The 23,347-nt window shown below is 40.2% G+C and overlaps 1 protein-coding gene across 1 annotated transcript in view; it reads left to right on the forward strand.

Moving 5' to 3' along the window:
* Nucleotides 1-20,410: 20,410 nt before the first annotated feature.
* The window catches only part of LIN7A (lin-7 homolog A, crumbs cell polarity complex component), a 205,790-nt gene continuing 202,853 nt past the window's right edge, over nucleotides 20,411-23,347 (forward strand). Inside the window, exons 1-2 of the mRNA XM_036760719.1 lie at nucleotides 20,411-20,453; nucleotides 21,436-21,492. Coding sequence (XP_036616614.1) covers nucleotides 20,411-20,453; nucleotides 21,436-21,492 — 100 coding nt within the window. The remainder of the gene's footprint in view (nucleotides 20,454-21,435; nucleotides 21,493-23,347) is intronic.

Genomic DNA, 23,347 nt, shown 5'->3' on the forward strand with positions numbered 1-23,347 from the left:
TAAATAACCGTTGACATCTCCACCAACTCTGATTCTATGAGTCTGTGCCTGCCAGGCTGATGTTATATTCACCCTCTAACTTAATGAGTAAGTTAAAATGCACCTATGCAGTAGCAATGAAATCAGAAAGATAACAAAGCACAATCAAAAAGAGAATACAAGAAAAACAAAAGATACTTATCAATCAAATTTCTTTCTATTCCTGTCTCAAGGATGAAGAATGGATCAGGGATAAATGATTACTTTGCAAATAGGTTCTGGTGCCAGATCCCCCCCCCACCCTTATTAGGAGTTAGAATAGATGATAATTGGCATTAACAGAAGCAATTTCCTAATTGGGAACTCCCTAGATTAATAAAATCATAGGCTAGGTCTCTAAAGTTCCCCAAATATTTTGAGTGGATCCCATGCCAAGGCAGGTCTAATGTTCCCCAAATTCTTTCAATTTCGGGAGAGCTTTGTCCTACCCACCCCCATTTTTTCAATGATACTGCCAATGATTTAAAAGACTATCACAGATAGCTTTGAATTTCCCAAACAAAAATTTCCTACCTCCTTGCTGGCTGGGCTTGTATTTCCTGTCCCCATTTTGATTTCTTGATCTGTAGGTTAGTACCCACACTTAAAACAAAGTCACTGCCATTCTCCATTTTCAGAAAGCCAGGTGATCAAGGGCCTCCTGTGGTTCCCAGTTGCCTCAGTTCTGGATTTTCTCACTCTCATGTCTGTGGTTTCTAGGGCAAGACTGCAATCCTCACTTCATGATTCTTTAGGCCTACCACTAAAATCCACAGTCAGATCAATTAACCCCAGACAAACTCTATGGACACACATATCCCACTAATTGATCCCAGAGATCATAACTCTCCTAAAGATTTTTATAGTTTCTCCCCCAAATAAAATCTCTGGAAAGCCTTTGAAATTCATTTTATTTATTTTAGCTATTGGTCTATTCCCCCTGCACTAATGCCCAGAATTAGGATTGCTTCATCCCTCTGTATGTATCCAGAGGACACAGGAATTCATTTAATTGGATCCAACATTTATTTTATCATGTTCCAATCACTCTGTTAGGCTTTGAAATAAAAGAAACTGAAGGACAGTGCTTGCCATCAAGGAGTGTATGTTCTACTGGGAACCATGGGAACAAGACATATACAGAGAAAAGAAAATATAAAGTTGCTTGAAGAGAGAGAAATCAATTAACAAGAAATTATTAAACTCTAACTATGGGCTAGATACTGTGCTAAGCACTAGGAATATAAAGGAAGGCAAATGATAGTCTCTGACCTTAAGGAGCTCCCGTTCAAAAGGGAGAGACAAACCTGCAAATAACTAGATAAGTAGAAATTATGGTAATCTAAGAGTGGAAGGCATTATTAGTAGAGGGGAAGAGAGAGTAGAGGGTGGACTAAGAAAGGCCTCATGTAGAAGTTAAAATCTGAACTTAATATGCAAGGAAGCAAAAGATTCTAAGAGACAAATGTGAGGGGGAAAATATGCTAGAGAGAGGATGTCCAAAGCAAGGGCATACAGACAGGAGATGGAACGTTGTGTGTGAGGAGCAACAAGAAGGCTTGGATGGTAGAGGGGAAGAGGAGGAGGTTAAGTGTAAGAAGATTGGAAAGATAGGAAGAAGTCAAGTGTTGGAGAGCTTTGTTGTTGTTCTTCATTTGTTGTCCTTCATTTTTGAAGGGACCAATGATAACATGATGCTGTGAGTGGCTGATGTATTGACTTACATGTGAATTGGATTTATGTGATGCAGAGTTGTACAAAGCCATCAACTAAAGTCTTTCAGTCATCATAGCACAGTGGCAAAACAAAAGCCAAAATGATTGGTAATGGCTCAGGATGACCTTGGTATCTTCAATTGCCTGACCAAGCTCTGAGCCCTCTCTTGTGCCTGCTTCAGCCACCTTCATAGCCATTGGAACAAATTGTTCACATCTGCCCATTCTTCCCAGGAAAGTCTCCACACGCTCGAGGTAGACATCCCCCTAACTCACTGAAGAGTTTAAGATCTGTCAGCTACTCTTGAGCTGGTTTAGCCCTTCTGCCCATATGGTTTTACAATGCTGTGACCACTGCACATGTTACACCTTTAAATGGCAAATGAAGGAATTTATACAGGGGTCCACTGGAGTTTATTGAGTATGTGTGTTTGGGGGGGTGTTGACCAGGGTCACTGGCAGCTGAGAGGAGGATAGATTGGAGTGGGGAGAGATAGGGCAGGAAGACCAATTGAAAGACTGTTAGAGTAATCTAGGCAAACAGTGTTGGGGGCCCGAACTAGGGTGGTCGCTGTGGGAGCAGAGAAAAGGATCCAGATGAAAGAAATATTGTAGGGTCAGACTGAGGAGTTGAGGAGGACATAGAACTTGTGGAGCCAGGTGACTGGGAAGATGGCAGTCCTTTTGATTATAATAGGGAAGTTAGGAAGAGGGGAAGTTTTTCAGGGAATGATAACAAGTTTTAGACATACAGGATATCCTGATTAAGAAGTCTAAAAGGCAATTAATGTGGAACTGGACTTCAGGAAAGATGCCTTAGTAGGTCTATATATGGAGATATTAGTAGAGTTAAGTGAACCCATGGGAGCTAACAAGATCACCGAGTAAGAGTAGAGCAGAAAGAGAGGTTGGCCCAAGACATCCTCAGTTATTAAGAAAGATGGACCCAATCTACTGATGAAAACTTAGAAGTATGACTCAGACACATACATAGGAGGGGAACCAAGATGATTTAAGTACTTTAGTATCATTTAAAACATTTCTAAGCTGTCTTTGTTAGCAAATGGTAAAAATTTGTTTTCTAACTACAATAGCCATGGATCGGGTTCCTACACATTGGAAATGTCATAAGATTTTCTCATTAACCACTTATAGAAATGGGAAATCAGGAATTTGTTCCTTTTGTGGACATTAAAGGGATGAATTAAAACCTTATGGTTTTTTTTGCGATGAAATTTCATGTCAAAATCTGAATAAATCCTTCTACAACATGGCAATGTCCGTTCTTGGTCAGTACAATTCTGCTCAAACAGTTACTGTTGCTAGGTTGTAAGGAACATCATATTCTCAGGGGAAAGTATCTCTTCCTCAGGCAGAGGCATAGTTGGAGCGCCTTAGTCTTTCTGTTCTAAATCTCCTCTCCCTCTTGGAAGATCCTTGAAATTGCATTTAGTTATGTTCCAGCGTCAATAATGGTTAGGAAACTTCCTTTAGGGCATCATGGGAATTAACACGTTAAAATGATTTCCCATTTGAGACCTTACATAGGATAAATATTTTAAACATTTGAGTTTTTTTAAGTCAAAGAAGTTAGCAGGCATGCCAAAATCCATCATTTCAAATCAAGAACATTTTAAATACGGAAATAATGAAAATAGAATATAGTCAAGTACAATCGATCCACAGCTTGATAGCAGATGGAAATTCTTTCTAGCTAAATATATTCTTTCTGTTAACTGATAATTAAAACAAGATATCAAAAACTTTAGCAAATCTATTTAACCAATTCAAAAATGAGGAAAAAAAAACTACTCTTCAGTCTTGTTCTAGATTTTTTTTAACCAGAGTAGCCAAAATTGAAATAGGAAAGTATAATTCTGCAATTTTTTAAAAAATTTTCTCAACCTTTTGTTAGAAAGCTACAGTTTTAAATCATGACTGTTAGGCTTATAAGGGATGCCAATATAAATTCAGCCTTTTAATATAGCTTGCATTTCTTAAAAGCCCTAGTGCTTCTATTCCTTACATCCAAGAATACGAGAAGAAATATGAATCAGAAAGAAATCCTTTTGATTCCAGCTCTAAAATGTCACTCCCACCCATCTCACTTGCCATTGCTACTACCCTGTTTGTTATTGTCATTCAGTCATTTTCAGTAGTATCTGAGTCTTTGTGACCCCATTTGAGGTTTTCTTGGAAGAGATACTGAAGAGATTCATTTCTCCAGCTCATTTTACAGATGATGAAACTAAGACTTGCCTGGGATCACACACCTGGTCTGAGGTCAGATTTGAACTCAGGGCGATGAGTCTTCCTGACTCCAGGCCAGGCTCTCTATCCACTGCGCCACCTAGTTGCTGAAATTAATTAGACCCGGACTAAGGTATATGTCTAAGCAGGATTTGGAAATACCATATATGTTCTTTGCTGTATGCATCTTTAGGCCAATCCTTTTGATCAAATGTATTATTGTTATGAGTAAGTACCCAAAACCTGGCAAAGATTTCAGAGGCTAAAGCTTATACATAAATATTTTCACCTGCCTAAGACTTACTGAACCTCTTTGAAAGGCTGTCAAAAAGTGTTTTACAATTGATGATAACATAAATAAACAATGAAATTTTATGTGCTTATGGAGGATTTTATTACTCCAAACCATCACATTTAATCCTTTAGCTATCTCTGATAGCCTCTTAGGGTGTTTGCAAATTTTATTATCTCTAATTATGTTCAAGAAAGAAAGATAATTATTAGTATTTTACTAATATATAAAAGCCAACTAATGCAGGGTTCTATATAGGGAGAAATGGATTGAAGCCTTTCTGAATTAATGAAATGTCCGTATTGTAGAATGATTTAGAGGTTCTTTATTTAAAAGGTAAGACAAATTTGTGATTAGAATATTGTTTGATTGCACAGCTACTAAAGGGTTGTGATCCTGTGCCCTTTTCTTTCTCAACTAAGGGTGTTTTTTATCATTGAACCCCAGCAAGGGGTTAGGTTCCCTTCTCTCACATTCTCCAGATCATTTAATCCCAACCCCTGAACCTAAGTTAAATACTGATTAAGGTTTAGGTTTGGGGTTTCCCCAAAGCTGGGAACAAAAAAAATCCTCATTGTATAATGGGAATCAGTTCTCAGTGCACCATGTACCTGCCCCTGAACAACTCAAGGCCAGATCTTCATTTCCAACACATAAAAGAAATGCTAAAAGACATAAAAGTCTCACGACGTACCTAGATAACACTTAAGCAATCAGTAATTTATAATTTATAGCTACTGTTAAGATCTGCCAGGAAGTAGAATCATAAATATCAGAATGTAAAGAAGTTTATGGTTCAGTTGAATAGCATTTTGACATGTTACCTTGGTTCCGCACTCTACAAATAATTCTTGGTTCATGATTTCTGCCAATCCACGTCAAAGTTTGAGCTCATCCTCCTGGTGAGAGTCATTTTCTCTAATGAAAAATTGTCCTTTAAACCAGTTAGCTCTACCCAATGAACCCTCCTTTATTTGGCATTCAAAGCTCTTCATAATCTGCCCCCCCAACCTTTCCAATCTTTTCAACACTCCTAAGGTACTCTGTGATCCAGTCTCCTTACTTTTCCTTGAACAAGATATTCCATCTCCTGACTCCAGGCATTTTTCCTGGCTGTCCTCCATTGCCTGGAATATACTCCATACTCTTTCCCTAGCTTCCTTTAAGTCCCAGCTAAAATTCCACCTTTTACAAGAAGACTTCTTTAATCCCTCTTAATTTGAATGCCTTCCCTCTATTATTTCCAATTTATCTTATATATAACTTGTTTATACATAATTGTTTTTATGTTCTCTCCTATTAGATTGTGAGATCCTAGAGGGAAGTTGTGTTTTACCTTTCTCTGTATGTCCAGTGCTTAGCAAGCTGCCTGCCACATAGTAGGTGGATAATCAACAGGCCTCAACTGGATGGTGAGTTAGGGAGATGTCTACCTCAGACATGTGAAGACTTTGGAATGGGTGGATGGGCAGATGAGAACAACTTGTTTCAACAACAATGAAGGTGGATGGAGCAGGCAGCGTGGAGAGCTTAGACTTTGGTCAGGCATCAAAGATGCCAAGGACATTCACTGTATCCTCCTGGCCATCGCCAGTCATCTTGACTTTTGTCTTGCCACTGGACTCTGATGTCCCTGGAGGACAGAGTGAGGCTGATGACTTTGTGCAACTCTGCTTCATTTAAATCCAATTCACTTGTAGGTCAAGACGTCATACCATGATGCCATTGGCCCTCTTATTGAAAATGAAGGATGAACAACAACTTAATAAATGCATACTGACTGACTGACTCTCTCAGGACCTTACACTGATAAGACCAATTTGCAAATGGAATTCATACAGTGAATTCAAGTTCATTTCACTTTCATTTCAAAGCTAAGACACATCCATCACGAGATCAATGTATAGTCACCTATTCATGAAAAGAACCACATAGTGTAGATACATAGTAGCTACAGAGTGGGGAATATGATGAGCTGCCTTTCCTGTATCCCTCACAGGAAGTCTCAGATTTGTATGATGCTACCTAGAGGAGAAGGGAGAAGCAAAGAGATGAAAGCCAAGTTACCTTCTTTCAGTCTCCAATGAGTCATCATCATTTTGAGATCAATGTTCAATTATGTCTGACAGACCTTTGACATTGTCTCCCCTTGCTTTAGCTGTCACTGGAATTGTGGACAGAGGGAATCTTCGAGGGTTTGCTTCATCATCCACATGGACAGTCCTTTCCATATGTCTACCTGGAAGTGTCCAGAGTGACTCAGCTTATGCCCTGTAAGTTGGTCTGCATAGATTCATTCCTTGATGTTCCTTCATGGCGTAATGCAAGTCAACCTCACTATATTTGAAAACTGTCTGCTTCCTTAAGCAAGCTAAACATTCTCCTGGAGCCTTTTTGTCCATCAGTGGCTTAGCAAACTTTTTAATCATAAATGGTGCAAAGATGAGCTTTAGCTAAGTTCTATTCTTAGTGATCAAAGATTCCAAATTTGGAGGTGCTAATTAAATGATATTTTTGTGTATTTTTTCCAAATTAAGCAATTTATTATAAAAATTACTGCAGTTGAACTGACCAAAGGATTTTAGGGAGGGACTTTAGAGATCATCACCCTTGGACTGGCAAACTACAGCCTTAGGGTCAAATACTGCAGCAACCAATTTTTGTATGCCCACTGAGCTACGAATGGCTTTTGCATTTTTAAAAAAGTTTTATTATCTTTAAAAAGACATACACACATGTATATGTATGTATGTATATATGTATGTTTGTATATACACATATACTCTTAGCTAGAAGGCCTGTACAAAAGTAGCCTGTGGGGCACAGTTTGCTGACCATTGATCAAGTCCAATCCTTTCATGTTACACATAAGAAACTGAAACCCCAAGAGAGAAAGTGACTTGGCCAATGTCACACAGGCAGTAGTAGCAAATAGCAGACTTGAAGACTTGGCATTTTAACCTAAGAGCTGTGATTCCAGATAAAGTGCTCTTCCGTTAGATCATGTTCAACTTCTCTTATGATTCAGAGAAGCCTCTTGTGTCCAACAGTAAAGTCATCATATTTGTGACTCACTATTATGGAAATAGAGGTGTGGGGCCAAAAAGTAAAACTCTTCATGCTGAAGGGGATATTCAGGGGGTCATCTGGTGGAAGTGGCATTGGGAGATCTCAGGCAGAGGGTTCTCCATGGTCCTGAATATTCCCTAAATTTAATTTTTGTCTACTATGAAGTAGTTTATAAGCCCTAAATCTAGGGAGTCCCTCTTTTTAGGACAGTCCTATGCTCCAGCAAAGTATGCTTGAGTACTAAGTTGATGACTAACTCTGAAACACTTGAAGTTATGTTATAAAATAATACCTAGTCATTAAAATAAAAAAAAACCTTAAATATGGTAATTAACAAAGTAACTCAGGTAGTTTATAGCCTATTCAACATGGAAATCTTGTGCAAAGTATGTCTTGCCTAGGATCCTTTTGAAAAACTTTTATTTGCCTAATATAGATTATTAAAAATGGAGATGGTCCCAGCCAAACCAGGAGCTCTGATCACCCTGAGTAATCTTTTTAGCTACAGATATATAGGAGGGCTGTCCATTTGTTCCCTTCCAAGATTATCTCCTTAAATCACCCTTGTTATAGGTCTAGTGGCATTATGGTAACTGGTGTCTTTGTGCTACTAGCTATGCACTCCCCTTCATCTAGCTCTCATTTCTGAGGGTAATGCCATTTTTTTCCCAGTTACCCCCATCAGACATGGATTTTTCTCTACTCATCTCCTTCAGCATTGACCCTTAAGTTGGCTTGGTTTTCTGTTCAAACAGCCATCTGCAAAGAAACAATGAAAAGAGGAAGTAGCAGGGCTTCACCTCTCATATTGGTCATAGCCTGCCCCAAGAAAAGTTACGACTCATTGATTAGGAAGATCTAAGTTTCTCTCCCTGCTCTGTGAAGTTATTAAATGTGAATCAATAATTCTTTATTGTTCAGTTCTCAGACACCATCCCATGAAATAAATGTCCTAGCGCTTGTAAAAAAAAAATCTCTCTCTCCCTCCCTCCCTACCTCTCTCTCTCTCTCTCTCTCTCTCTCTCTCTCCCCCCTTCCCTCTCTCTCTTTCCTTCCTTCTCTCTCCCCTTCCTTCTCTCTCCCCTTCCTAATCTCTCTTCCCCTCTTTCCTCCTCTTTTTCTCCATCTGTCTCTCCATCATCTCCCTCTCTCTGACTCTGTCTCTCTGTCTGCCTCTCTCTGTGTCTCTCTCACCTTAACTCCCCCCTCCCTTCCTCCCCCTCCCCCTGGACATTCTCTTGCCTTTTCTCTGCAGCATGTGGACAAGGACATCGGTAATTCAGTGGTTATTCACATTTATCTTGGGAATACAAAATAGCTTTAAAACATGGATAAAATGGAAAGCAACCAAACTCTTAAGAAAAAGAGATTGGGGAACAACAAGTACTCTCCCAGAAACGGAGAAGCAGAAAAAGAGGAAGGAATCACCAGCCTGGGACCTACCTTCTGAGCAAAACAGAATCCATAGAAACACTCCTCATAGCCCAGGGCACTTTTGACCTCACTGCTATTCCACTTTCACTTTCCTGGCAAAAGCTTATAGTCTCCCAGTGTCTGGGGCTTTCCCTGCTTCACGATTTTCTCATGGTTTTATCACTTGTCACCCCCTCTACCTTGAGCTGCTGGTCTGTGGGGATTGACCAAGGCTAGCCCACCTTCTTTCCCTTCTGAAGACAACTCTCATCAATTGACTTCGAGCTATGGCTTCCATCTTTCTCTTCCCTCAGGATAGGAAATCAAGCATGTTGATCAATCGAATTCCATTCTATCAGTTAAGATAGTTTCCTATGGCATCCTATGGAGGAACAATATGGGATTTCCTACCTGTTGGTAGGAATTGACCTCTAACATGTTTATTGAATGACAACTCTGTGGGCTTGAATGATAGGAGCAAGGTGCCTTTATTATCACTGGCAATATGCTCTAAATCACTACTGATTAGAGAAATGCAAATCAAAACAACTCTTAGATACCACATCTCTCCTGTCAGATTGGCTAAAATAACAAAACAGGAAAATGATAAATACTGGAGAGGATGTGGGAAAATTGGAACATTGTTACGTTGCCGGTGGAGTTGTGAGATGATCCAGCCATTTTGGAGAGTAATTTGGAACTATGCCCAAAGGGCTATAAAAATGTTCATACCTTTTGACCCAGCAATACCACTTCTAGGGTTGTATCCCAAAGAAATCACACAAGCAGGAAAAGGACCCATATGTACAAAAATATTTATAGTGGCTCTTTTTGTGGTAGCTAAGAATTGGAAATCAAAGGGATGCCCATCAATTGGGGAATGGCTGAACAAGCTGTGGTATATGAAGGTAATGGAATACTATTGTGCCATAAGAAATGGGAATGATATGGACTTCATAACAACCTGGAAAAACCTACACGACATAATGCTGAGTGAGCGGAGCAGAGCCACAGATATATGGATTCTGTGAGGACCAACCCTGACAGACTTCACTCTTCTCAGCAACACCAGGTACAAAGACAACTCCAAAGGACTCACGAATGCTATCTACATCCAGAGAAAGAACTATGAAGTATGAATGCAGATTGAGGCATACTTCATGATAGCCTTCCTCCCCATTTTTTTTTTCTTTTCTCTCTTCTGTTTTTGTTTTTGGGTAGGTTTTTTTTGGTCCTGTTTCTTCTCTCGCATGATTCATTTCATTGATCACAGCTCTTCTCCATAACTTGACTAGTGTGTAAATTAATTCAATGCGAAGTTATACATGGAAGCTATATGGCATTCCATGCCATCTAGGGGAGGGAGGGGGGAAGGAGGGAAGAAAATCTGGAACTCAAAATTATGTAGAACCGAATGTTGTAAACTAAAAATAAAAAAAAAATAAAAAAATATTTTAGAAACGAGAGAGAGTGTGTGAGAGAGAGAGAGAGAGAGAGAGAGAGAGAGAGAGAGAGAGAGAGAGAGAGAGAGAGTGACAGAGAGACAGAGAGAGCAGGGCATGCAGCGCAACATCTATCCCATCAGAATTGCCCAACTTCTGACACATCCTTGCTTCCTTCTCTAGGTCTAAGCACCAAGGAAAGAAACAGCCGTCTCCTTCTTATTCATTAGGGTCAGTGAAGGACATCTTTCTCTCTGTGGGAAAAAACTGGCCTCACTATGACTCTAGATCTTCCTTTGTGCAAAGAAGTGAGCACATGAAGATTTGGAACATCTGCGTAGAGGAAAAGGCCTCCATGGGTGAAGATCAGTGCCTCTTCTGCAACTTAGAGAATTCTCTGAGTCTTTGAGAAAATAAGTGACTCACCCAGGGTCCTACAGCTAGTATGCGTCAGAGGCAGAACTTTAGTCTAGGTCTTTCTGACTTCAAGGATAGCTCTCTATCCACTTGCCATGGTTGCCTCTAGATGATGGTGATGGTGGTGGTGGTGGTGGTGGTGGTGATGGTGGTGATTGTGGTGATGGCATTAATGTAGCATTGTAAGGTTTGTAAAGAGTTTGATACAAATATTTTCTCATTTGGTCTTCACAATAACTCTGGGAGTTAGGTGCTATTATTATCCCTATTTTACAAAGAGAAAACAGAGGCAGGCTTCAGGTCAAGTGACTAGCCTAGGGCCATACACCTAGTTAAATGTCTGAGGCTGGATTTAAACTCAGGTCTTCCTGACTTCAAGTCCATTGTGCCACGAGTTGCCAATATGAGGACTCAATCGGGGGTTTCTTTGTATAATCTACAAGCAAATTCAATTCTAAAGATTCCAATGTATTATACATATTTTCTTAAAGAAGAAGTAACATATTTACAATGGAATACAAAGAAAAATGAAAGAAAACTGGAAGTCATTGGGGATAAAGCTTTTGAAAATTTTCGTATAATTGCAAATATTTCAAACACTGTAGTTGCAATAAAACTCAGGCCAGCAGAGAGAGCACTACATTCACTGATTTTTTTTTTTTACTCACCGATTAACAAGTAACCGATATTTAATTTCTCTCCTATTTTACACTCTAGTTACAGTCTGTCCTAAACTTAGCAAGGTTGATTATTCTGTTTCAATGAAGTACATGCCTATGATTCTTCTTTCTTCCTTGCAGCCTGCTCAATGCTTGGGTATCCATGCCACAGCAGGAAGATATTAAGTAAGAACAAGGAGTATTGAGTGGTGGTTTTTAGCTTATTCCTTTTATTTAAAAATGAGCTAGTTCCTACTTAGGCAAAATTTATGTTAATAGTCTTGGCCGACTGGGCTGTTGGGCAGTGTACGCTGTGCTGGGGCCACCTAGTTAGTTTAAGCTGACAAAAAAGAGCCAGCATAAAGCAGCTTACACACACACACACACACACACACACACACACACACACACACACATACACCACGTACAAACCGTTTCAGTATTTTAGGTTCTAATGAGCACATTTCAATGTTATTTTTGTCTTACTTTTAGTTATTAATATCTCAGGAAGACTCAAGTTTCAATTCTCTCTCAGACATTTACTAGCTATGTGACCCCTGGGCAAGTCACTTGACTTTCTCTGAGACTCAGTTTCCTAATATGTAAAATGGGAATAATAATCTCTGTAATAAGCTGCTTTGCCAACTTTAAAATATTATATAAATGAAGGTCATTATTAGTATTTATAATATAATCAAACAATTTTAGTTTCTGTCCTTTGGAGGCGTGCTATTTGAAAGGAACAGCCTGATGATGACATATTGAGAAAATAGCATAGTATACCACAATTCTACAGCATAGGGAGAGACACAATAGCAAAACCACAGGTCAAGGTTATTATGGACCATTGTCCAAAGAATATTGGACTCTGAGTGAGAAGACCAAGATCACAGATCCCAGGTCTGCTGTTGGCAGGTACTTACTGAATAAATACAGGTGATTCTTTCAGCTCTGTAAACATTCATTTCCTTACCTGTAAAATAAGAATTACAACCCCTGTCCTATACATCTTATGGGATTCTTGTGAGAAAAATGCTGTGTTATCTATGAAGTCCTATATAAAAATGAATCAACACAAGCTTTGTTTACAGTTGATAGACTACATATGTATACGTATCTATAGACAAAAGTATTCCCTTTTTTCCTCTTCTAAAGTATATATGCATATATTTTGCATATAATTTACGCATATACATACTTAATATATAAGATAAAATATATTTACATATATACATAATATAAAAAATAAAACATATTTTATAATATAGGTTATACATAAAATAAAATATTTTATATATAATATATGCATATATACTTTACATGTTTAAAATATATACTATATATTTTACATTTATATACACATATATGTATACTTTGGAAGAGGAGAAAAGAGAATAGACTTTGTCAGCCCTTTCACTTATGCCTGGATTCTTGAGATTAAATCATAGCATAATAGATTTAGGGGTTGAATGGTCTGCATCTAGTCCAACCTACTCATCTTACATGTTGGAAAACTGAGGCCCAAGGATGTTAGTAATTTTCCCAAGGTCTCATAGGTGATATTAGATCCAGGATTCAATCTCAGGCCCTGTGACTCTTTCTAATGAATAGGATCATAGAGCTAGAAGAAACCCTTCAGGTCATATAGACCAACCTTTCATTATAGGCAAGGATGCCAAGGCTCAGAAAGGATTAGTGATTTGCCCAAGGTCAGTCAGGTTGTAAATGGCAGATCTGGGGCTCAAATTCACATTCTGTGACTTTACAATTGAGTCCTCTTATCACCACAATGATTGCTAAATATTTAGACAACTTAACTCACTCTCACTTATCTATGAAGAACAACAATGAAAATAGTTTGCAAGGGTATACAATGGTTTTAAAATTGGAAGCTATTTTACTCATAACCCTAAGAGGTAAGTAGCATTATATATTTTTATATATGTGCAAGTATATATCAAAAGAAGTATATACAAAAATGTATATAAAAAGTATAGACAAAAAAAATAGAATCTCTTAAAATTTAAATGATTTGCCCAAAGTCTTAAAGCTAAATTTGAGAAATGGGATTTAAAACTCAGGAATTTAGCCTCCAATCTAAGATCTTTTTCTGACATGTTTTGTTCTCCCCAGGATTTTTAATGCACCTACTATGTGTCTGGCACTGTGTTAAGTGCTCTATAAACATTAGTTCGTTTGATGCTTACAACCCCTGCAAGGTAGTTGCTACTATTATCTGTTTTGCAGATGAAGAAATTTAGACAAATGAAGGTTAAGTGACTTGCCTAGGGTCACACAGCTAGTAAGCCTTTGAGGCTAAACTCAAATCTTCCTGACTCCAGGCCCCGGTTCTATCTACTATACCACCAAGATGACTCTAAAATTACTGTGTGAAGGAAGATAAACTTTTATCTTTTCATTGTGGGGTTCTACTTAAGTTCTGCATTTGTGACAGACATGGGTTTTCGGGGATGGGAAACTGTCACGCTGAGAAAGATTTTGGGATAAAAGTGTTCATAGATGACAGTGTGGCAAGAAATGATGAGTATGAGGAATACAGAGAGGCATGGGAAGAATTATATGAACTGATGCAAGGTAAAATAAGTAGAATGAAGAAAACTATATCCACAATGACTATTACAATGTAAATGGAAAAAAAAAATAACAGCAACAATAAATCAAACTGAATGCAGTGAAATTACATTATCCATGTACACATACATCACATATAGATGCATATACATGTATATGTATACATATACACACAAACACATATAAATTGTGTCTAATCTGTAAGTAATATAATAAATATATAAATAATACATATGTATATGTATGTATGTGTGTATATATGTGCGTGTATACACACACACACACATATATGTGTGTGTGTATATATATATATATATATATATATATATATAAATTTTGTTACATTGACCAAGCTTGACCTCCCAAAAAGAGAAATGAAAATGTACCTCCCTTCCTTCTTGCAGAGGGAGGGGACAATGGTCATAGAATGCTGTATATGATGCTGTACTTGGTTGATGGAGCCATTAATTTGGTTGATTTTTTTTCTTTTTAAAACATTTTTTTTTAATTTTAAGGGATGGCTCTCCGGAAGGGGGAGGAATGAATACCTTGGGAAATTGAAGCAACGTAAGAACAAAAAAAAATCAATAAAAAAATAAAAAATAGAGCTCACAAAATCTCTGTTCTGCAAGTTTGGAGTCTGGAATGGGAAAAGAAATGAATAGAGAATAGGCAGAAATTTTGCATGAGCCTACAAAGGAGTAGGGCGGAATTAGTCTAAAAAATAGTCTGAAAATTGAGTTAGACCTCAGTTTTGGCAAAGGACAAAAGGATATTACTGAGGGATTTGGTAAACAGCAAGTGATGTGGCTTCATCTCTGAACTGATATATGTTGCCCATGTTAATAAAAGCACATTTAGCTCTGGGATTAATAGTACTAATTACTGTCCTTGAGGATTAGCGTGGAGCTGGATGCTAATAAGTGTATAACATTTGAATCTGAGACAAGTGTGAAAGAGACGTTTCAGTTTTGGTTTTCCAGTTTTCTTTAATGTAATGTAATGAGCTGGAGGTTTTGATCAGATTTGATTAGTTTTATGAGTTCCCCTTTTCTTGGGGAAAGTGACTCTCCCAGCTTCAGGCATATAGGAAGTATCTGAAGCATGATTTGAATGAAGGTCCTTCTGACTCCAAATCCAGGACCCTATCCACTATGAGTGTCAACTTGGCATGATGAAAAGAGAGAACTAGCCTCAGAACAGAGAAGATCTGTGTTCAAGTTCCCTTGTCTGACCTATGAGGGCTGTGTGCCTTACTCAATTTCTCAATGTTCTAAACAACTCTCTTAGAAGACCTGGGTTCAAGTACCCTTGGGCAGGTGACAATCTCTCAGTGCTCTAGGCAAGATGTCTTACACAGGAAATCCACCACATTCCATAGTATGGACCAAACCAGATTAAAACATAACTGGGAAATATTTCACAACACAAATAAAAATATAATAAAACAGAAAACATTACATTTTAAAACTAAGTCAAAATACACCAGCAGGTAGAGATTAGCAGCAGCCCCAGTTTCTAGTTCAGTGTGACACCACTGTTCTAGGTTCTCTCTGACTTACAGGGTGGGTTCTAAGCTGCTATGGTGAAGGGAGATTTCTCACCTAGGAGTTCATTATAGAAATGAAATTACACATCAAGGAGATTCTTTTGTGTCATCCCCAGAATCCTATGTAGTGCCCAGTTGCCCACAAGTGGGCTTTGTGTAAGGTAGGGACTCAAACAAGGCATATTCATTTTTTTGGTACAAAAAGGTAGATATAGCAGCATAATACCATAGAAGGAAAGTTGAATTTGGGGTCCCAGCTCTGCCATTTCTTAATTGTGTGACCTTGGGTAGCTCATGCAACCTCTATATACCTCAGTTTTCTGATATGTAAAATGAAATGGTTTGGCTAGAAGGTTTCTGAGGTGTCTCCCAGATATAGGGCTGGGAAAAAAATAAAATCTGAGGGTATGAAGATTAAAAGGTGCTTAGAAGGTGTGAAGACTACTGGGGAGGCATCAAGGAAGAAAAAGCTACAGTGATTGGTTTCCTCAATTGCAAAATGAGGGGGGAATGGACTAAATAATCTAAACTCTTTTAAAAGCCATCAAAACTTGTGTATCTTCTTTTCTAGGGCATTCATAAATGGTAAGGGTGGGGACTAAGTTCAGAGAAAAGACTCAGATCTGCCCTGTATATTTTAAAGGCTGATTTCATTCTATGCAGACAGTCCTGTTCTTCAGGTGGGGAAGAAAATGACCTCTCCCAAAAATGATTGCTATCTCTGTGTGGTGTCTGACTTAAGCAGGCATGATCCCAGAATTCAATAGACATTTATTAAGTAAAAGGTAAAAACATCCTTAAATAGGAAAGCAGACTTCCCACTGTAAGTCTTAAAAATGACAAGCCACTATTCATGGAAAATAGTTTATGAGCCTACCTGGAATTTTCATAATAACTGGCAATTTTCAATGACGCCAGTGAGCCCTTACGAGAAGTGAAAGTGCATTTATTAAATATTCAGTTTTCTGAAACAAAATGTTGATGTCTTTATTTAGAAAGATGTGAAAAGGAATTTGAAGAACTTTTTAACAACTTAGAGTCACCTCTTATATTTTAACAGGTGTCATGGTAGTCTTGTTTTATCCTTTGTGTTCAAAGAGGACCAGTGACATCACAGGGTGATGTCTTGATTCATGAGGGAATTGGATTTAAGTGAGGCAGAGTTGCACAAAGTCATCAGTCTTACTCTCTCTTCCAGAGTCTCCAGTGGCAAGACAAAAGTCAAGATGACTGGTGATGGCCCAGAATACAGTGGATGACCTTGGTGTCTTCAATGCCTGACCAAGCTCTAAGCTCTCCGTAGCACCTGCTTCAGCCACCTTCATGGCCATTGGAACACATTGTTCTCATGCCATGATGTAGTGAACGGTGAATTGGACTTGGAAGTAGGAAAACCTGGGTTCAAATCCTGCCTTAGACACTCACTGTTATGACCTTGGACAAGTCACTTAACCTCTTGTATTTCAGTTTCTTCATCTGTGACCCGAGGAAGGTGGACTCAGTGGAACCTAAGTTTCCAGCTCTTCTTCTATGACTCTATGACCTTGATATTCAAACATCTTCTAGCCATGGATCCATTTAATTCTGATTTGACTAATGCTTTCTAATGCAAGGGTTATAACATTAATTTTCTACTTAGCACTTATTTGCTCCTGAAGGTTATTGCTCATACATATTATTGTCTAATGAGTACAAAGTGACTTAATGTTACAAGTTCATTTATATTTCTTTCTGGTTTTTAATGGAAATGTGTTGATTATATTAAGGTGGATAAATAAATAATTAAATTGCCCTTAGTGTGTATCTATCCACTGACATAACAAAGTCCCTTTTTTTTAAATGATAGAACTCCATCATTTCAAATGCCAAATAACTAGCAGATATTTTCTCCCAACAGAAAGTGCTGTCTATGCTAATGAGAGAGTTACCCTGCCTATTTGCTAATCACTGAACTCTATGTCCACCAGGACTCTAAGATGAAAATCTGGACAGATGAAATTTAAAAAAAGCACACAAAAACCTCTAATGTCTGCCCAGAAACTATGTGGGTACAAGAATCACAATTTAAAATGACTGAAATTATAAAAAAAATAGCAGTCTAGCAAACAAAATAAGGCAAGAGCCTCTGTGATGATGATTTAAAAAAAAATAAACCCACATGCAATTACACTCAAAGAAAACGCTTGGCACTGGCTTTTTTGAAATCAGGTTTAAGTGACTTGTCCAGGGACATAGCGCGTAAGTGTCTGAGGTCACATTTGAACTCAGGTCCTCATGACTCTAGGACTGACGTGCCATCTACTGTACCACCTGGCTGCCCCACTACTCTACCTTAAAGTCCTCAAATTGTTCAGATGATGCAGTGTGAATTAAGGGAGATAATACTTTATCTGTCTTTTATCACTCAAAAAAAACTTCTAACACTCTCAAAGATAAGAGAGTCCCAGTTTTAGGGTGATATTTTCTCTTCTAAAAGTGTGTGCTTGGTGCACACTATTTATAATCCAACTAAACACATTTTCTGCATATCTTAAGAATATGCATTTGACTTTGTCACATCAATTAAGGACAGCAAGAATCTTGACTTGCTTTTCCTCCAGGATCAGCTTATATATCCCAGAGTATCCATTCTAACGGTAACCTCTAGTTGTTCAGACCCTTTGAGGGTCTTTACATGCAATGTTTAGCCTCAGTCTTTTTTCCTATGGCCCACCTTCTCTGCAGATATTTCTCTTTCAAAGATCAATTTCGGCTCTACGGACGGCGCAATGGAGAAATGTGGGTAGGAGGGCCTGAGAACTATTGGCCTGAGTATTATAAATTAAGTGATTTAAAAGGCTGTTCGTGCCCAAGCACATTGTGAAGAGATCCAAACTTGACATTTGAACCACCTGTGGACACAGTGAACATTGCTAATTATACCAGGAGATTAGACAAAATTGTCATACAGCCCATTGTGCAAAGTTCAAATTATTTTTATATAGCTTGAATATGAAAGATCGAAAAGTAGTTATACAAATATGCACAGGTATATATCAGTCAATCAATAATCATTCATTAATTGCCTTACTGTGTGCCAGACATTGTTTGGCACTGGGAATAGAAAGACAAAAATGAAATTTTTCATTGCATCTAGCTAGAAGGGAGGAAATAAGCATTTATGTGCCAGGCACTGTTCTATACATTTTACAAATATCTCATTTGATCCCTATAGCAATCCTGGGATGGAGAAACAATGATTGTCCCCATTTTACAGATGGAGAAACTGAGGCTGGCAGCAGTTAAATGACTTGTCCAGGATCACACAGCAAATGAGAGTCTGAGGCTGGGTTTGAACTCAGGTTTTCCTGACTCCAGGTCTAGAGCTCTGTCCATTGCACCACCTAGCTGCCAGAGTAGACAAAAAGCACATATAAATAAGTATGCACAAAAGGGATAAATAGGGAGTGGACCTATGATTTTATTGGAATAGAGAACTCCCAGATGAGAAAACTTGCTCTGCTAATATGGGTCAACATCTTCTCTATATAGTAAAGAAGGTAGTATAGTCTTAGAGAATTGTCTAAAACACTTTCTCTGTGTTTGTCTCTTTCTCTGTCTCTGTATTTTTCTGTGTATCCCTGTCTCTCCTCTTCCTCCTTTTCTTCTTCTTCCTATTCTTCTTTTCCTTCTCCTTCTCCTCCTCTTTCTCTCTTGGTCTCTGCTCTCTCTCTCTCTCTTTTTCTCTCTCCCTCTCTCTCTCTCTCCCTCTCTCCCTCTCTTCCTCCCTCCCTCCCTCCTTCCTGGATCTCTTCCAGCTCCAAAGTTATGGCTATGATTTCACTGGCATATAGAACCCCCAGTACAAAAACTCCCTCTACCACTGCAGTTCCTAAATTAATTAGTTATTGTTGATGCTGTTCAGTCATTTCAATCGTGTCCAATTCTTTGTGAACCCCATTTGGGGTTTTCTTGGCAAAGATACTTGAATGGCTTGCCATTTCCTTCTCCTAAATAGATATAGTCTTAGATAACTATCTAGGGGCACTGAGAGAGTAAAGGTATTTCTTTGCCCAGGGCTACAGAGCTAGTCTTTTTTCAAAAGCAGAACTTGAACCCAGCTCATCCTGACTGACCCTGGTTCAATATATGTTAAGTTCCTTCTAGTGTACACATTCCTTAAGCTTCTGTTGCTCATTCCATTTGTGACATACTTTCTTATTATTGCTAAATATTTCCTATTCTTTCTAATAGAACCTTTAGGATGACTGAGTACTTTAAGCTAGTTGCCCCCCCTCCCAAAAAGAATGTTTTGGCATACAAGAATCAAGAGACACAGACCTGTTTTGCTGCAAACCTTTTTTTTTTTTTAAAGAAGTTGTCATAGACAAGGTCCAGGAAAACTGGTGGCTCATTTGTGTTTTGGTCCAGGTATGTGATTTCTTGGTTACGGGCAAAGTGTCAACACCATGAAGATATGTAAGCTGAATATGACCTACAGTCATCAGAGAGTTGCTTGGAGCACTGAGAGGTTAAGCCGCTTGTCTATGGACAAGTCACTTACCATAGTGGTTTAGAGGTGGGGCTCCTATAAGCCTAGTATATGTGAAGGAGCCTGGGAGGGTTTGAACCCAAGTCACCGTGTCTACAAGGTCAGCTTTCTGTCATATAATCATAGATCTAGAACTGGAAAGGATTTTAAAGATTATCTAGATCAACCCCTTCATTTCATATATGAAGAAACTGAGGCCCAGAAATTAAATGATTTAACCAAGCCCAGGAATACAGTAAAACTATGATTCAGACTCTGGCTTGGGTTAAATCCTCCAAGCTCATCACAAGTTCCATAGCACCACACTCTAGTCTAACCTTAGTTAGACCACCAGAACACCTCTCTCCAATGAGGTTTAATTATTCCTAAACTGCTATCCCTACCATCATTTTTCTTATCCTAAGGGTTTTCCAGCACCAACTGGTCACATGATTTGTGAATTAAGAATTCCTATTATGACAAGATGGTGACAGCTGCACTTACAACACCCACCCTCCATTCAAAGGGTACAGGGATATTGGCAAAGGGGCAAAGAAGGGAGGCAGAGAGAAAGGCCATCAAATGGTGGACTCAGATGGGCCATTAAATGAAAAACAAATGGAATAGCCATTGTTCTAGATCAGGGTGTTACATAAAGATAAAATTAAATAACATATAAAGCACTTTGCAAACCTAACGGGCTATATAAATGCGTGCTGCTGTTGCTTACGAAGGCCTTATTCCCCTAGAATTGAGAGGTCCAGACTGCTCATTGTATCTCTCATCTTCATTCCCCCTTGAACAGACATTCCCCCAAAGTAAATTGTTTCCAAAGAAAAATGCTCCTTAGAACTTGACACTCCCAGGTAGAGTAACCTTAAGTCGGTTACCTGTAATACTCCTACAAGTAAACATTCCAAAATTCTATTTTAAACAGAAACTTACCGGTGGGGAAACATCAATATCGCTGTCAATGCCATTATTTCTAATTAATCAAGCAGATCTTTGGAAGGGGAGGGGTGCTCAGAGGGAAAGGGGAAGAAGGGAGATTGTTTTGTTTTTTCTCGGTGTGGCAGAGAAACAGCAGCATCTATCTCCTATTCTGGACAATTTCTCATACTGGCCAAGCCTTTCGAAGGTGGATATAAAGGGAGAGTTTAAGGAAAGAGCCAGATGGAAGTGACGGTGGGGAGCTTCCCTGAGAGTAAAAAGGAAAGTTGTGGGGCCCTGTGGCCCCGTGATGGCTAGGGGATACCTGCTCTGCTGCACTCCTGGCTTCTCCCCCTGCTTGGATGGGGCTGCACATCACCTAGCACTCAGTCGCTTTCCCATCTGTCTCCCAACCCACCCCAGCCTAGTCTCTCCTCCTCCACCCCAGCACCTCCACATCGCCCCTCCTCCGCTCCTCTGCCTGCTTCCTATTCTCCCCTCCCCCGCCCCCGCCCCCCATCCCCTCCTCTTTTTCTCACTATAAGCAGCCGCGGCTGCCTGGGCTGAGAGTCATTTGAGCTCCCACCGCAGACATGGCGACGTTGACAGTGGTCCAGCCGCTCACACTGGACAGAGGTAAGCGCGGCTCACTCTCCCTGGCAACTGCTTCCTCTCCTCCAGCCTGTCTCTCCTCCCTCTCCTCACCCACCGCCAACTCCCAGCCGGGCAGAGCCGGAGGCGCTCAGCGGGCAGAGCTGCCTAGCTGGGGCTTTTCGGAGGGAGAGGAAGGGAAGCGATTGCGCAGAGAGGTAGAGCGATACTTTTCCTCTTTGCCTCGCATCTATTCAGCCTAGGCGGCCACAGCCCCACTGCCCCCGTGCGCTCCGAGCACTTGGCTTGGCTCGGCCGTGGGAGCCCGGAGCCGGTGGCTGCCCGGCTTCACCTGGGCTGGGCTCCCGTCTCCCCCTACCTTCCTGGTGCCCCCGCAGTCGCTCTCGCCCCCTCCCCCGCATCTGGCTTTGTTTCCGCCACGGCAATGGGACAGCTCAGAACCTGGGGCTTAGGTTTAGGGGGCAGTGGAAGAGATGAGCTTTTTGATGGGGGAGGGAGAGTGCAATTGGAGCGTGGGGAGGGAAGGAAGGAGAGAGCGAGAGAGAGAAGGAAGAAAGGAGGAGGGTTAGTTGCCCGCTAGCCTCTCCCCACCTCCCCTTCCATTTTCTCATTGGTATGGGGGCTGCAAAGAAGGGCACTTAGAGAATAGAGGGTGAGCGTGCAAAGGACGGGGAAGTTTGCCCGGACGACCGCCTGCCGGGGAAGTATCTGTCCATCCCTTGCTGCTGGGCGGGCGCACTCTGGAGGTCGCCCCTGCCGGGTGCGCCCTGCGGCTTGACTGCCCTGTCACCGAGCTGCTTCCGTCCCTTCAAAGGACGATCTGAGCGGCCAGCGTCGGAACCGAGGGTGGGGGGACAGCCAGGTGCCTAGGGGACTAGCTTCCCTGGTGCCTTTGCGCTCGGAAAGGGCAACCAGGAACGTGCGTCTTGGGCTGGCTGCCAGCGAGCTTCCCTGCGAATGGAGAGAGCTGTTTATTCCTCCCCAGCTGACTGACCGAGCATCCCCCTAGCCCCAAGGCTCCGTGCCGGGGCGGCGTGTAACAGCTCTAGGAATACCCATAGCCTGGGTTAAAATTAAACTTCAGACCCTTTGAACCTATTCCTCCCCACCCTGTCTTCCCCCATCCCCCACCCCGCCAACCATAGGGGAATAGTAGAGAAGCAGCGTCAGCTTCCCAGGCTGGACCAGGGTAAAAGTACCTATTTGGTCCATATAATCTAATGTAAGGAATCCTTTGAATTTTGTTTCTTATGGCAGCAGAAGGGAATGAATGGAACTTGCTTTTATTTGCTCAGTTTTCTTTCTCTGGCTCACCGGACTGAGTTTACCCGAGCTCTCCAGCTGGGTCCTTGCTCACACTCTGCAATGGGAGGGCATTCCCTTCTTCCCAGTTGCAGCTGGTGAATTTAGGACCCTGAGAAGCCACTGGGGAATGGTGTGCTCGGAGGGAAATGATTTAGTCCGATGTGCCTCTAAAAATATTCTTTCTAGAGGATTAAACCGGACTGTAGGGCAAGGCACAGAGCACCCTGCTGTGAGCACAATGAAAAAAACCAACGAACTCAGTCTGAGATTTTTAATTTAGAGAATTTGTAGGTTACTTATCAGAACCTACTGGGGCTAGAACAGATGTTGTATGGTACCCATAGCAACCTTGTACTACGAGTGTAAAATTTAAAAATAAATAAATAAATAGATTTCACAATGGGAAGAAATGTTGGTCTGCAACATCATAAATTAGTAAGTGTACTTAGCTCAGAAATGTATTGTTTCAGTTCATGGTTCACCTTCAGTGTTATCAACTGCCCAAAGCGGAATTAGTCCATTGCCTCTAAGAGCTAACCAGATGGCAAGCCATTAGTAATCATGGATTTCTCAA

Source organism: Trichosurus vulpecula, chromosome 5 (genome assembly GCF_011100635.1).
Source record: "Trichosurus vulpecula isolate mTriVul1 chromosome 5, mTriVul1.pri, whole genome shotgun sequence".
NCBI lineage: Eukaryota > Metazoa > Chordata > Mammalia > Diprotodontia > Phalangeridae > Trichosurus > Trichosurus vulpecula.